Source organism: Hemiscyllium ocellatum, chromosome 2, assembly GCF_020745735.1.
Source record: "Hemiscyllium ocellatum isolate sHemOce1 chromosome 2, sHemOce1.pat.X.cur, whole genome shotgun sequence".
NCBI lineage: Eukaryota > Metazoa > Chordata > Chondrichthyes > Orectolobiformes > Hemiscylliidae > Hemiscyllium > Hemiscyllium ocellatum.
Window position 1 is genome coordinate 6,922,179 of NC_083402.1, and position 16,664 is coordinate 6,938,842.

General features: G+C 43.9%; 1 protein-coding gene across 3 annotated transcripts in view; it reads right to left on the reverse strand.

The window, feature by feature from the left end:
• Positions 1-4,262: 4,262 nt before the first annotated feature.
• The window catches only part of LOC132821638 (pikachurin), a 110,244-nt gene continuing 97,842 nt past the window's right edge, over positions 4,263-16,664 (reverse strand). For all 3 annotated transcript variants that reach the window (XM_060834361.1, XM_060834359.1, XM_060834351.1), the window contains 4 exons: positions 14,498-14,641; positions 11,859-11,942; positions 6,736-6,839; positions 4,263-4,724 (listed from right to left, as the gene is read on the reverse strand). In XM_060834361.1, coding sequence (XP_060690344.1) covers positions 4,570-4,724; positions 6,736-6,839; positions 11,859-11,942; positions 14,498-14,641 — 487 coding nt within the window. In that variant the 3' untranslated portion in view covers positions 4,263-4,569. The remainder of the gene's footprint in view (positions 4,725-6,735; positions 6,840-11,858; positions 11,943-14,497; positions 14,642-16,664) is intronic.

Below are 16,664 nucleotides of genomic sequence, written 5' to 3' on the forward strand. Positions count from 1 at the left end.
TCTGCAGTTATATGCAGGCCAGACCAGGAAAGATAGCAGATTTCATTCCCAAAAAGGCAGTAATGAATCAGGTGGGTTTTTACTTCAATGAGTGATAATCATCACTGGTTACATACTTACCATTAAACTAACTTGTAATTCCAGACTTTTCCTGGCTTTCAATTGCTCAATCTGCTTTAATTGGATTTGGATCCATGTTCCTGATACAACACAACCCCTGAATACAACTCAGTAACTTTCATTCCAATGCAATAGCCCCTGATACAGTTCATTACCTCTGATACAATGCAATAGCCCCAATATAACTCTTTACCCCCGATACAAGTCAATGTCCCTGATACAGCTCTATACCTCTTGATATTGCTCAAAATCCCCAATATAGATTAATAACCTTCAATATAACTCAGTAACCCTCGATACAAATTGAGTGCGGGTTACAAACAGTTCACAGAGAGATATCTATAGGATAAGTTGGCAAAAAGTTAGCAAATTGAATATAATATGATAAAGTGGGGTGTTATTAATTTTGGAAGTGACAACAAAAGATCAAAATATTATTAACATGGAGAAAAGTTGAATTTAACTATTTATTATCACTTATATCTAACAAATAAATAGTGAAGAGTGTAACATGATGTCATGCTCTGGTGCCATTTTGGGTTACAGAAGATATTAAGCTACAAGTAAAATACAACTAAAAACAGAGTTCTTCCTCCCTTCTCGTGCTCCACTCAACAACAGAGAGGTTGTGAGGGTGGTCTCCACAAAGACCTCCATGCCCACCAATGCCCTCGCACCACAGTCCATTCCAGGAGTCTCTCTCTCTCTGGGGTCAACATCACCATCTCTGCTATGCCACCAGAAAAAACCATACTAGGCCTACCACAGTGCTGCTGATGCCATCACTGTTCCTGCCAATCTGCCAAGATACTGATTTGGGCCTATTGCATTGCCACAGCTGAAGACCAATGTCCCAATCCTGATGCCAACCACCTTCTCCATCAACCACAGGGGCTGAAATCTTGAAGGCAATGGTCACCACCACCGTCTCCAGTCCTGCACTGGTGGGCCCACCAACATGGATGTTGCCATGCTCCAGTGCCATTACTTGCCACTGGGCCCACGTTTGCTCTCTGAAGGCTTGCTCTGCCTGAGGAAACCACTCTTGATCCTGTCGCCACCATGCTTGGTAGACTGGGCTCACTCTCGCCCTGTTTAAAGAGTGAACAAAAGAAAAAAGAAAGAGTGCAGACAAAAAGAGCAGAAGTAAAAAAAACAATTAAAACTGATAGAAGCAGACAAGCCCCATGCCCCTACTCCACCGCCATCTTGAAGAACTACAGAAAGCTGAAACATAAAGGGATTTGGGGGTGTACTTGTGCATGATACACAGAAAGTGAACACTTTGGAGCAGCAGGTAACCAAGAAGGCTAATGGAATATTGGCCTTTATTTCAAGGGGTTTAGACTATGAGAGTACAGAAGTCTGACTGCAACTGTACAAGGTATGGGGGTGGGGGGGTGGGGTACAGTGAGCAGTTTTGGTTCCCTTAATTAAGGGAAGATACAATTTCCTTGGAGGCAGTTCAGAGAATGTGCACTAGGATGATCCCCCAGTATGGAGGGAATCTACTGCTCACTCAAGTTTAGAAAAATGAGAGGTGGTATCATTGTTACATATTGGATTCTTAAGGGGCTTGACAGAAGGTAAACGCTGAGAGGATGCTCCCCCTTTGGGGAATGTGGCAGAGTATCAGAACAAAGGAGTACCAACTCAAGACTGAAATAAAGCAGAATTGCTTCTGAGGATCGAACATTTTTGGAACTCCTTGCTACAGAGAGTGTGGGGGTGGGGGAAGGGTGGGGGGGGGGGGGGGGGGGAGGGGAAGAGTCCTTGAATATACTTTGGGCTGAGATAAGTTCTTGAGCAGTTGCGGAGTCAAAGGTTCTAGGGAAAGTGGGCTAAGGAGTTCTGGATTAGCCACCTCTACTGAATGGGAGAGCTGAGTCAAAGGGCTGAACAGCCCTTTCCCATTCCTATTTCTATTTCTTACAGTCTTATAATTTTATGGTCTTAACTCCCACTTTGGAGACCTGAGTACAAAGGTAGATCTGTAATTCCTATTGCAGTCAGAGGGAATGCTGCACTATTGGAGGATGCTAAGACAATAAAGCAACACCTTGTCATTGCACAATCTGGAGAGCAGGAGAGACGGTCTAGCTAATATTCATCTCTCAACTGACATCACAATCACAGGTTATTTGAACATTCCTGTTTTGGGAGCTTGCTGTGCTCAGATTAGTTATCATCTCTTTCAGTGACTACATCTCAAATGGATTAGATTATTAGATTAGATTCCCTACAGTGTGGAAACAGGCCCTTCGACCCAAGCAGTCCACATCGACCCTCCGAAGAGTAACCCACACAGACCCATTTCCCTCTGACTAATGCACCTAGCACTGTGGGCAATTTGGCATGGCCAATTCACCTAACCTGCACATCTTTGGACTGTGGGAGGAAACCGGAGCACCCGGAGGAAATCCAGGCAGTCGCCCGAGGCTGGAATCAAACCTAGGACCCTTTGGTGTGGGGCAACAGTGCTAACCACTAAGCCACATGCTGCCCCACATGTTGACTGTAAAATGCACATGACATCATGAAAGGTGCTGGATCAATGGACGTCTTTCTTCCTTGTGTTTGACATCGGGGCTACTCCCCACCATTCACGGCCTTCCCTTTCTATTCAGCAGAATCACCAGTGAAGAGACTGGAAACATGAGGTAACTCTACAACAGGGATAGATTACTCGATTAAAAGCTGGCAAAGACCGGATTGTTCAAATAGTCTACTTTTGTGCCATATTAACTTTGTGACCCAAGTGAAATGAAGAGGTTTAAATCTGAGCTGAGCTTGCATCCGCTTGAAATCAAAGCTTTGTGTCAAAGTCAGGCTGAAGCTTTGGGTTGTTATAAATTCATGACAAGTACAAAGATCCCAGAAAATGTGGCAGCTACCATTCAGTGAGCTGAACTTTAAAAGCTCAACTGAAAATAAACTGGATGTGTAGATGGTTTTCCTGGTTATGGCCATAGAGTTGTGAAGTCAGACAGTATACCCTTTGGTCCAACCAGTCCATGCCGACCATATTCCCAAACTAAACTAGTCTCACCTGCCTGTTCTTGGCCCATTTCCCTTGAAAACATTCCTCTTCATGAACATATCCAAATCACTTTTAAATGTTGTAACTGTATCTGCAGGTCATTCCACATATGAACCACTCTCTATGTGAAAAGGTTGCCCCCATGTCCTTTTTAAAATCTTTCTCCTCTTACCTCAAAAATATGTCCCCTAGTTTTGAACTCCACCATCCCAGGGAAAAGACCCTTATCATTCACCTTATCTATGCTCCTCATGATTTTATAAACCACAATGAAGTCACCCATCAATCTCCTATACTCCAGTGAAAAAAGTCCCAGCTTTTCCAGTCTGTATTTATGTCTCAGACTCTCTATTCCTGGCAACATCCTCATACATCGTTTCTGAACTCTGACCAGTTTAATAATGTGCTTCCTATAACAGGGTGACCAGAGCTGTACACAATATTCTAGAACAGGTCTCACTAATGTCCTGTACAACCTCAATATGATGTTCCAACTCTTATACTCAAAGGTCTGAGCAATGAAGGTAACCATGCTAAACACCTTCTTAACAACTCTGCCTATGATGCAAATTTCAAAGAGTTATATACTTGAATCCCTTGGTCTCTCTGTTCTACAACTATACCCAGGGCTCTACCATTAATTGTATAAGTCCTTTCTTTATTTGTTTTACCAAAACGCAATAGCTCACATGGTGCGTTAACCTGTAAACATTCTCTGCATTGACAGCATCTGCCAGCTGTCTTCCCCTCTCCTCTGATCTTTCAACCCTTGCTCATTTTTCTCTTCCCTTTAAACTTGGCATAATTGGTAAACTTCTATAAAAAATCACCTTGTGCTGACAGTAAGTCACTTGGGCAACAAACAAAGAAACTTCCATTTCTGGCCAATTCTGCCCCTACAACTTGTGGTCTTGTGTAGCAGCTTTAGCAAATGCTCCAAGGGCTCATGACATGAATGGGAGGAGGTCACTGAGTCCTTGAAATCCATTCTACTGCCTTTCAACTAGGTGTTGACCACTCAGTACCTTAAACCAGTCAAAGCTCCGTAACACTTGCCTTGTCCAAGAGAAACCTATTATTTTAGACTAATTTACACATCGAGGGAGATCAGGGTCCAGCCCATTGTCTACCAAGAGCTGTCATTTAATTGGAAAAGAGCAAGATACAATCAAACAAGTGACTCAACCGGGGAAAAGATAATGTCCAGCTGAAATGATGCAATTAGATGATTCAGTTGTCATTGAAAACCCATGGAAATGGAACGTCTTGTAACTGCCAGTTCCCAGTCTCGGTTATTGCTCAGATATTTATCGTCCAAGTGTTACTTTGTTTTGGGGGAAGGAGTAACACTTTTCCTTTGCTTTCCCCTTTCCTCCTTTGACCATGGCACAGCTCCTGGCCGGAGGGGGTTATTTGATCCCGCAGGTGTTGATGTTCTTTCCATCTGTGGCATCCTCCACCAGTGAGATGTGGTAATCAGTTGAGAGGGTAAAATGGGAGATGCAGCCTACGAAGCCCCTCATGTACTGGCGGTTGGTGTGGAGGGCAATCTCTTTCATCCCTCCTGACATAGTAGGAAAAGAAGAAAAAGAAAACGTTAGGCACGAGATTCCTTCTGTCGGACAACATTCTCAGTGACCACATTGACCACACCATAATGCTTGTGTGGAGACATTTACACCTGGATAGGAAGCTACTTATGAAGTGAGCTACTTCCTGTTTATGGGGAGCTACTTCCTGACTGAAGGGAGTTATTTCCTGTATATAGAAGGCTACCTCCTGTCTCTGGGGAGCTATTTGTTGTGTGTGGGGATCTATTTCCTGACTGAGGAGAACTACTTCCTGTGTATGGGAGGCCAGTTCCTGTATATGAGGAGCTACTTCCTGACTGAACGGTGTTACTTCCTGTGCATAGGAGGCTACCTCCTGTCTCTGGGGAGCCACTTGTTGTGTATAGGGATCTATTTCCTGAGTGAGAGGAACTACCTCCTGTGTGTGGGAGACCAGTTCCTGTACATGAGAATCTACTTCCTGACTGAAAAGGGTTACTTCCTGTGTATGTGCTGCTGTTTCCTGTGCAAAGGTTAGTTTATCCCATGTATGGTTTTGCTGTGCAGTGATAACTCTTTCCTGTGACAAGGTTGCTGCTGCCTCAGTGGAGGGAATTACTTCCTGTACGAAATAAGCTGTTTCCTGAGTGTAAACGAAATCTTTGTACTTGTTTACGGAATATGGGTTGCATTGGCATTTTTGCCCATCCCAAACCGCCCTTGAATTGAGAGGCCACTTGGACCATTTCAGAGGGCAGCTAAAAGTCAACCACATTGCTGGGTCTGGAGTCACATGTAAGTCAGACTGGGTAAGGAAGGCAGATTTCTCTCCCTAAAAGACATTAGTGAATCAGATGGAATTTTATGACAATTAACAGTGGCTATATAGCCATCATTGTTGAGATCTGTTTTATATTTCAGATTACTTCCTGTCTGGAGACATCTCTTTCCTGTGCAGAGGAAGATCTTCCTATGCAGATCAGAGCCGGTCTCTGTGCAGATGCGGCTACTTTGTACATAATCACCTCAAGCATCCTCTTAACAGAGGACCCCACATTGAGTCTGTCCTCAGAGGTTTCTCTCGGTTTTGGATTGTCCTAATTCTAACTGATTACTGTACATGCTGTCTTCAGGTGTGAGTGAGTCTTTTTCTTAGGCCCATGCATGAACCTTGGTCTATCCTCCGCAGTGGTCAAGGAGGCTATTCAGCCCCTTAAGTCTGCAGTGCATTCAGCAAAGTCATAGTTCACCTGTAACCCAACTCCATCCCCCCTGCACTTACTCCATCTCCCTCGGCAGACCAATCTAACAACAATCTGTCAAAGAAGATTCAGTTGATCACTAGCCAGGCTGATGACTTATAACTATCAGCCTAAGAGATCCCATATACCCAACAAGAGCAGTCCCTTACTCTGCTGATTTCACATCACGAGGGGCTAGCACTTTAGGGGAAGATGGTAATGATAATGTCACTGGACTGGTAATCCAGGAGCTCTGAACAGAAGTCATGCTAAACTCAAGATGTTAACTCTGTTTCTCTCTCCACAGATGCTGCCAGACCTGCTAAGTTTCTTCAACATTCTCTCTATTTGTTCTGGAGGCCGGGGTTAATGCCCTTGGGACATAGGTTCAAATCCATAAGAGCAGATGGGAGTATTTAAATGCATTAATAAAATCTGGAAAGTATAATTTGGCTCAGTGATGGTAACCATCACACTGATTGTTGTAAGATCCTATCTGGTTCACCATGTCCTTGAGACATGGAAGTTGGCCATCTTTACCTGGTCTGGTCTACATGTGAGTCCAGACCCACAACAGGCTGTTAGCTGCACTCAGAAATGAACCAGCAAGCTTCTCAGTTCAAAGGCAATTAGAAATAGGCATCTAATGCTATTTTACAAAGAAAACTGGCATTGGTGACTGGGAAGTTCTGTGCTTTCAGTGATGGTGTGCCCTGTTTTCGAGCTGGGAGAGAGTCACAGCACTGTGCAGTCCAGTGACTGTCTAGCACTGATTGCCTCTTACCGACATAGAGTGGCCCATTCATGTTCAACTGACGCATCTTTCCTGGGGACTTGCCAGTTTTCGCACCATAATCGTCGACCGTTAGCTTTCCTGACTGCCCATCCCTGCATTACAGAGACATCAAACACATGTAAATGATGTAGAGAGGTCTAAAGGAAGCTGACTTTACCCTGTACACACAAACACACGATGAAACACTCAGTCAGGAAATTCAGATGTTTAGCTAAGCATTCCGTCAATATCCAATACTCAAACAACAAGTCATTGCAATCATATCCTTAAATAGACATGCACTGCCACAGACAACTGTACACCTTAATGCGTGCACACACACACACACACAAAAACAAACGGACACATTGATGGACTCTTTGAGAGTAGCCTATAATGCAGAAGCATGGGTTTTGGGATTTGAAGAGATTGTAGAGATAAGGAGTGAGGAAGACAGTGAGGAACAGATTAAATTAGAGTAAATCAAAATCAGTTTGAGCTAGTACTGGATTGGGAACCAATAGAGGTCAGTGAGCAGAGGGCTGCTGACTGCATGGGACTTGGCAGAAGCAGTGAGAGCAGCTCAGGGTGGAATGCGTTTTGTTGATAGAGTTCTGGTTGGAATGCCATGCTTCTTGTACATGTCTTTATTTGGCCAAATCAGAACTCTATCAACAAACACATCGAGTTAGACCCAATCTACCACCCTCTGAGAAAAAAAAGAAAAAAAAAGAACAGAAAATGACCTCACCACAGGAAATGACATCACTAACCCAAAGAAACCCAAACATATAAATAGAAAGCAGGCCTACTGAAGATGTTACCTAGTAGGGTGACAAAATGTCTGGAAATTAACCTTCCAGCTCAGTGAGCAAGCCTACATCCACAACCTCAACCTGAACTAAAAATCTTCTCAAGCCTCGCTTGGGATTAATATCTTTGGTCCCGGAGAGGATCTCTGAGCTCAAGGTCAAATGAATCAAGCTGATGCAAACATAGCGAGGGCAGCATTGGAATAGAGTGTTATGGGGGATAGGAAACTTTGGCCAAGAGATTACAAACAGATTCAAAGATGCCCACTTACCAATGGGCGACTTTTATTTTTGGAGATTCCCGAACATTGGCCTCCTGTTGTAATCATCTTCAGGAATCTGAGAAGCTTCTCTTCTTTTCTGCTTACTATTAACAACCCTTTTGTCTGCCTTCCTTCTTATTTCTGTCTCTCTGGCTGCCATCTCCATCCATCTGCTCAGTTCTTTAACCCTCAACCCACATCATCAGTTGAAATATCACCTTTTCCCAGTTCTGAAGAAGGGTCATTGAACTCAAAAGGTTAACTCTGTTTCCCTCTCCACAGATACTGCCAGACCTGTTAAGTTGCTCCAGCAATTTTTGTTTTTGTTTGTTTCAGATCTCCAGCACCCACTGTTCTTTGTTTTATTATACCAGCCCAGAAGATCTTAGTTGAAACTATGCCTCCTTTTACAGGGGTCGGTGCTTTGAGAGAGGGGGGGGGGGGGGAGAGAGAGAGGGGTGGGGTTGACTTGATTGAAACATTTAAAATCCTGACAGGTTGGACTGGGTGGATGTGGAGAGATTGTTTCTTCAGGTGGGAGAGTCCAGATGTGTTTAAATATCAGGGGCCACCCATTTCAAACAGAGATAAGGAGAATTGGTTTCTCTCCAAGGGTTGTCCGTCTTTGGAACTCTATTCCAGAAAAAGCTGGAGGAAACGAGAGCCTTCGAATGATTCAAGGCAGAGGTGGATAGATCTTTGTTAATTTAAGTGGGGGTGGGGGTGGGGTGGGGATGGGGGGGCAGCGTGGGATGGTTTTCACGAGTAGATGGGAATGCGGATTTGGGATTACAATCAAATCAATCAGTGAACTGAATGGCAGAACAGGCCCAAGAGGTTGAATGGCCAATGCATGCTCTATGTTCAAATGTCTTTCTGTCCAGCGGAATTAAAGGATCCACAGTCCCAGAGGACCGTATACTATTCCCTCATTGCAGAGTTATGACTGGTGATGGTTTCATGTGACAGTCACCAAGCCTCAGGCAGGGGGAAAGGTTGAGAAGGAGGGTCAGATTCAGCCAGTGTGGGAATTGAACCTGCGCTGTTGGTATTTCTCTGTATCACACACCAGCCAACCAGCGAAGGGAGCTAATTTACCCCCACAATCAGAACCACTTTGACAGCTCCTGAGAATGGATAATAGATGAAGGTATGTGAGGGGTTCAGCGTGTCCGGCAGGAGAGAGGTTTCTTTAGTCTCTTCACGCGATGGGGGCATCACCGGCAAGGGCAGCATTTGTTGCTTGTCTCTAATTGTCCTTGAAGCGAGTGGCATTTGTCTGTGTCTCTGGATTGTCCAATGTCGTTATCATTCCACCACTGTGCCTCCTGAATACCTATCCTTGAGAACCAGACGGATGAGGGGAAAGACTGCTAGGTAGGTATGAGGCCAGGTGGGCAAATGGTATGGAAAATAAAGAGCATGGAGTAAAGCATGAAGGCCACTGGTGATTTGTTGCAAGGAGTCTGTGGAAGGCAGGATGGGATAAATATAGTGGAATGCTCTTACACCAATTGGCAGAGTAAGGTTGAGGCTGATAGGTCACTATGGCGAGATGAGATAACAGTTAGTACAGGTAGTCCCCCTGTTAAGTGTTATTATGACAAGATTGGGACCATCAATATTTGGGACATGACATTAAATATCTAATTAATAGTTAATAGGGTCAGCTTGAGACAGGAGACTTTTGTAAGAGATGGAATAGCTAAATACATAATCATGACAGATTAGTCTGGAATGGAAGATCACTGTAACAGACGTGATAATAAATATCTAATCATGACATTAGGAAAATATTAAGTAGGGTATGGAATGAAAGACCATTGTTGCAAAAGTTAGCACGAAATATCTAACCGTGACATTAGATTAACATTAAGTAGAATGTACAACTAGAGAGATAATGGGAACTAACATCACTGGTTTATTGTGTAGCTAGAGTGAGGTACTTTGATTAATATAGTTGGACATGCTGATAAGCCCTCAGAAACATGATAAAAAACGATATAAAAACCACTGACCCTGAGGTTCGGGGGCATTTGAGAATCTGTTTTCTCAGTGTCACGGTTTTTTGTTTGCAAATAAAAGACCTACATCTTGAAGAACTCTCTGCGTCTCCTGGTGATTCTCTATATTTTCTCCAAGAAAATGGCCAGTTGGGTGGGGAGCCAAATGGGTCCTGGGCCATCTGGGTAAATGGTAAATTGCCAGTTGGGTGGGTGCAAGCTGAGTGTCAAGTGAATGAGTGCTAAGTGAATCGTGGTCAGCTGGTATGGGTTGGGGAGTGGCAGATTGAGAGGTTGTGGCAGGTTGGGTTCAGAGGGGGAGAGTCTGAAAAAGGTGTCAGGTCAGATCAGGAATTATCGAGTCAGGAGAGGGGGTGCTATCAAATCTGGGAAGGAGTATGTCGGGAGTTGTGCCAGGTGTTGAGAGGCTGTAATGGAATGGGGGTTCAGTGCCAGGTTGTGGACTTAGAGCAAGTTTTTAATCCCTTGGATAAATATTAACTTAACGACAGCAGAATGGGCAGCACAGTGGTTCGCAGTGCTGCCTCACAGCGCCAGAGAACTGGGTTCAATTCCCGACTCAGGCGACTGACTGTGTGGAGTTTGCATGTTCTCCCCATGTCTGCGTGGGTTTCCTCCGGGTGCTCCGGTTTCCTCCCACAGTCCAAAGATGTGCAGGTCAGGTGAATTGGCCATCCTAAATTGCCCGTAGTGTTAGGTAAGGGGCAACATAGGGGTATGGGTGGGTTGCACTTCGGCGGGTCGGTGTGGACTTGTTGGGCCAAAGGGCCTGTTTCCACACTGTAAGTAATCTAATCTAATCTAAGAATACCCTGAACTCTCTGCTTTCACTGGATTCTTTCAGAAAGTTCCAGAAGAAGGGGGAATAGCCTGATGGAAATTTCAATTTCCAGACAATTCCAATATAGTAAGCAGCATCTGGGATTCCATGTGATTCTGGTATGTGACTATGCTGCTCTGACACTATCTGACCATCAACCACTGGCTTAGATATTCCCAATATTTATTTGGATATAATTGATTATTTAATTGATCCAGGTTAGGGTACCAGTTCGACAGTGAGATATCTCAGAGACAATGGAGGAGGGCAGGAGAGGAATTCTTAATGTTGGTCTGTACAATACTGAGGTAAATAATTTTCTAAAAATTCATCCTGTCCCGGCTGGCCAGCACTTACCATCCATCACTAGTTGCCCTTGAGAAGGTGGTGGAACCATCCTATTCATTTACCTGATCAGGAGCCTTTTAAATGTTGTAATTGTACCCACCTTCATCACTTCCTCTGGCAACTTATTCCATACGTGCACCACCCTCTGTGTGAAAAAGCTGCTCCTTCGGTCCTTTTTAAATGTTTCCCCTTTCCCCTTAAACTCTTTACCTCTAAACCCTCTCCCCTTAAACTCTCTCCCTCTAGATTTGGACACCTCTAATCTGGGAAAAAGACCTTGGCTATTCACCCTATCCATGCACCCCACCCTCCATCATCTTATAAACCTCTGTAGTCATCCCTCAGCCTCTGATGCTCGAGGTTAAAAAGCCTCTACCTATTCAGCCTGTCCCTACAGCACAAACACTCCAACCCTGGCAACATCTTTATCAATCTTTTCTGCACCCTTTCAAGTTTAACAACTCTCCTGTAGCAGGGAGACCAGAATTGAACGCAGTATTCTGAAAGAGGCCTCAACACTGTCCTGTATAGCCGCAACATGACATCCAACTCCTATATCAATGCACTGACCATCCTGGCCACATCTTTGGAGAGAGAAACCGAGTTAATGTTTCGATTCTGTTATGAGTCTGTTGTGACACTTTCGCAGAATGACTAAAGTTTGTCCACGAGCCGCAAGTCAGGACAGTGATGAAATAATCCCTACTCGCCTAGACGGGTTCCGCAGAGGAATCATACTTGACTCGGAAGATTAACTCAGTTTTTTTTTCTCCACAGATGCTGCCAGACCTGCTGAGTTTCTCCTTTGTTTTTATTGCAGGTTTCCAGCACCCACCAGTATTTTACTTTTACTCGAATGACTCACCGAACTGCCTTCACACGGTGCCATCTATCATCATGAAATGATCCATTTACCATGATGGCAACTGTTCCACTGCCAAGGTTATAGCTGGAACAAGAGGGAGAGCATTATAAATACCCGGGTAAATACAGAAACAGCAGAGAGAGAAAGCAGTATAAACACAATAGATAATACCGTTGTTGTAGCAGCTTGACTAAAGTTGATGTAACAAAGCTGAAAAGGAGTTTCCAGAGGTAAATCACAACCATGTTAGTCTCCGTATAAAGACATTGGATAACATAAGCTTCTCCGTATGATGAAACTTTAGGGAATCTACTGAACATTCTGTAAACAGGCAGTCCGAAACACACAAGCATTTTAATAGGGGTCATTTTTGAAAAAGGCCCAGTTAAGCCACAGTCCCAAGTCTATTAATTGGTAAAAAGAGAAGGAAAAGTCTGATTCTACAATATTCTAGATTTTTTAGATAAAAGTAAATTAGAAATGCAAACAACAAATTACTGTGAAAGGCTTAGTTGAATTCTTTGCGCAAATGTTTGTAGGCAATAAAAGAGGCTGACTGCATCATTAGTGGCGATAAAGCAATAAATGGTGTAAACACGGTCTCCAAAATGCCACCAGTACAGGAGGGGGCAAAGGAATGTTGTAAAAAGAAAGACAAAAACTGGAATAGCTCAGCAGGTCCGGCAACATCAGTGGAGAGCAGTCAGAGTTTCAGGTCCTATGACCCTCCTTCAGATGGTAGCTCGGAATTTTTTCCCTTTCATTTATCTTTACTTGTTACACTCTCCATCACTATGAACTCTCTTCCCTTCCCACACCCCAATGGGACTCTCTGTTCTTTCTCACCCGGCAGATAGATACTCGGTTGTTCTGCCATTCTCACATTCCCATCACTTAATCAGTATTAACAACATCTTATCTTCCGCAGCACATTACACCACACTACGCCCAAACCCTTCCCCCACCTATTGCATAAATGCTGACCCCTCCACACTTCACTTTGGCTCTGACAAAGGGTCATCTGGAACTCAAAATGTCAATTTGCTTTCTCTCCATGGATGCTGTGTGACCCGCTGTGACCTCCAGCATTTTCAGTACAGATTCCAACATTAAGAGGCATTTGGATGGGTATATGAATAGGAAGGGTTTGGTGGGATATGGGCTGGGTGCTGGCAGGTGGGACTAGATTAGTTGGGATATCCAGTTGGCATGGACGGGTTGGATCAAAGGGTCTGTTTCCATGCTGTACATCGCTATGATTCTATTTGCAATAATTTGCTCCTAGCTAGAAAAAAAGTTAGTTTTTATGCAGAAGATGGGGTGAGGGGAGGGGCTAAGGAGTATATGATGGGTGGAGATAGAGCTCAAGGAGAGAGAAGAACAGTTGAATAGACAAAAGAGTGGATAATGATTAGCCTAGGAGAATGAATAGCTAGAAATGGTAATTATTAGTGGCTAACAATGGATTGCATGCAGTAACAGACCATGTGGTAACAAGGCATGGGGTAAGAACATGGAGGAAGGTATCTCAAACCCTAAAACTGTTGAAATCGATATTGAGTCCTGAAGGGTGTAGAATTCCCAAGTGGAGAATGAGGTGCTGTTCTTCCAGCTTGTGCTGGGCTTTGCTGGAGCACTGCAGTAATGCTGAGACAGAGATGTTGGCCAGGGAACACCTTCTGCAGTGCCACAATAGCATCATGCCGGTGAACGGTTTGGAAGGGATCTGGCAGGTGCTGGTGTTCCCACGTATCTGCTGTCCTTGTCCTTTAAGATGGAAGTAGTTGTGCATTTGAAAGGTGCTGTCTAAGGATCTTTGGTGAATTTCTGTAGCATAGGGCGGAACGGTGGCACAGTGGTTAGCACTGCTGCCTCACAGCGCCAGGGACCTGGGTTCAATTCCTGCCTCAGGCGACTGACTATGTGGAGTTTGCACGTTCTCCCCGTGTCTGCGTGGGTTTCCTCCGGGTGCTCCGGTTTCCTCCCACAGTCCAAAGATGTGCAGGTCAGGTGAATTGTCCATAGTGTTAGGTAAAGGGGTAAATGTAGGGGTATGGGTGGGTTGCGCTTCGGCGGGTCGGTGTGGACTTGTTGGGCCGAAGGGCCTGTTTCCACACTATAAGTAATCTAATCTTATAGGTAGTACACATTACTGCTACTGAGTGTTGGTAGTGGAGGAAGTGGATACTTGTGGATGTGGTGCCAATCTCCTGGATAGTGTCAGAAGGTTGTTGGAGTTGCACTCATCCAATTAAGTGAGGAGCATTTATCACATTCCTGGCTTTGGGGAGTCAGGAGGTAAGTTATTCACTGCAGGGTTCCTGGTCTCTGACCTGCTCTTGCCACCACAATAATTAAGAACCTAGACCAGGTCAGTTTCTGGTCAATGATAACTCCAGAATGTTGGTAGTGAGGGCTTAAGTGTTGGTAATGCCTTTGAATGTCAATGGGCAATAGTTACATTGTGTCTTGTTGGAGATGGTCATTACGTGACATTTGTGTGATATGCATGTTACTTGTAACTTGTCGAAGGAAGCCTGGATATTGTCCAGATCTTGTTGCGTTTGGACATGGGCTGCTTTAGTTTCTGAGGAGTCACAAATGCTGTTGAATCTCTACATAGAGACCAAAGAACTCACCTGAATACCAAGGCACCATCCTGGAGACCAAGTGAGATGAAGTCACTGTTAATCCTCATGGTGCTGTCTCCTCTCCAAAGCAGCAACCCATCATCGGTTGTCGTCTTGAACCTCATGAAGATATTGGACCTGGTTCCTGAGACTCTGCTCAGAAGATTGAAGGAAAACAACAATCTCAATTCAAAGCTAACATGGAGTCATTAACTCAAAATGGAGCCATCGCCAATCAACTTCAATAAATGGAATTCAGATTCACTCCAACTGAACGAAACAACGAGAAAAAGACATTCAACAATTTCATGAGCTTCTGAAACATTTATCCCCCCTGCTTTTGGCCTCTGGATGACTGATCAATCCATAAAAATAAAGACATTAATCACTGAATTGTTATGATGCAGAAAGAGTCCATTTGTCCCATAGCAGTTGCGCTGTCTCTTCACATCATTACCTTGTATCAATCTCCATTTTCCCCATGCCCTTCTACATTATATTTCTCCTAATAATCATCTACTGCCCTCTTCCATGCTTCAATTAAATTGTGATGTTGCAGGGCAAAGTGCATAACGAGGAGATGAAAAGACAGAAAGCTGAATCTTACTGAGTAGTTTTTGAGACTGACAAGCTAATACCATTTTTCAGAAAGAAGAATATTCTACTCAAGTCATGGCGAAAGAGGAAATTGAAAAAGAAGTATTGAATTTTTTTTATCCAATCATGGGATGAGAGCATCACTGGGTGGGCCAGCTGTTTCCTTCCCTAAAGGACATTAGTGAACCAGATGGGGTTTTCCAATAATCAAAAGTGGATTCATGGTCATCATGAGACTTCTAAATCCAGATTTTTTTTCATTGAATTCAAATTCCACTAACTGCCATGGCAGGATTCAAACCTCAGTCCCCAAGAACATTATCTGGGTCTCTGGATTAACAGCTGAAAATGTGTTGCTGGAAAAGCGCAGCAGGTCAGGCAGCATCTAAGGAACAGGAAATTCGACTTTTCGGGCATAAGTCCTTCATCAGGCTTATGCCTGAAACGTCGAATTTCCTGTTCCTTGGATGCTGCCTGACCTGCTGCGCTTTTCCAGCAACACATTTTCAGCTCTGATCTCCAGCATCTGCAGACCTCACTTTCTCCTCTGGATTAACAGTCCAATGATAATATGACTAGGCCACTGCCTTCCCAGTGTTCACTTAAAATTGATGAGGCACCAGATGCCATGTACCCATCAATACTGAGGGAATACACAGTACAGAAGCCCTGGTCTTCATTTTCAAGATTCTCTTTGATTTGAGTTGTCCCAGCGGGCGTGAAAATTGCAAAAATAATACTGTTGTTCAAAAACAAAGGTGGAACAATAAGACAAGCAATTGCAGACTAGTTATTTTAACTTTGGTGGTGGGGAACATTTTAGGAACACTAACTGAGACAAAACTAATAGACACATGTATAAATCTATGTGAGGAAAGTGCGAGTTTATGGAATAAAAAGGGTAATAATTTAGATCCAAAATTGGCAGCCTGAAACAGTGAATAATAATCAATCAACGTTTTTGGTCTGCAGGAAGATTTGTAGTGGAGTCCCCCATGTATTGGTATTGGGGCCCTTTAATTTCATATATATATATATATTAACAAGATCTACCTTGCTATGCAGGGGAGTGTTGTGGGTGATACAAAACTGGTGGATGATGCAAAACTTTGAACATTGGTAAACTGTGGAGGAGGACAATGTGGAACTTGAGAAAGACATTGAAAAGTTTCGTCAAAGGGCATGGACAGGAGGGGAAGGAGTGGAGAGAGTGTTGCTGGAAAAGTGCAGCAGGTCAGGCAGCATCCAAGGAGCAGGAGAGTTGACATTTCGGGCATAAGCCCTTCTTCATGCCCGAAACGTCGACTCTCTTGCTCCTTGGATGCTGCCTGACCTGCTGCGTTTTTCCAGCAACACATTTTCAGCTCTGATCTCCAGCATCTGCAGTCCTCACTTTCTCCAAGGAGTGGAGAGATCTAACTGTAAATGAATAAATGCCGCAAAGTGTTGAATCAGATTGAAAAAGCAGTTAGTATAACATATAATATCCTTGGGCTAGGGGCATAGAGTAGAGTGTTCTGTTAAATTTATAGAAGAAATTAGTTTAGCCTCAGGCGGAGTATTGTGTCCGGGGCAGGAT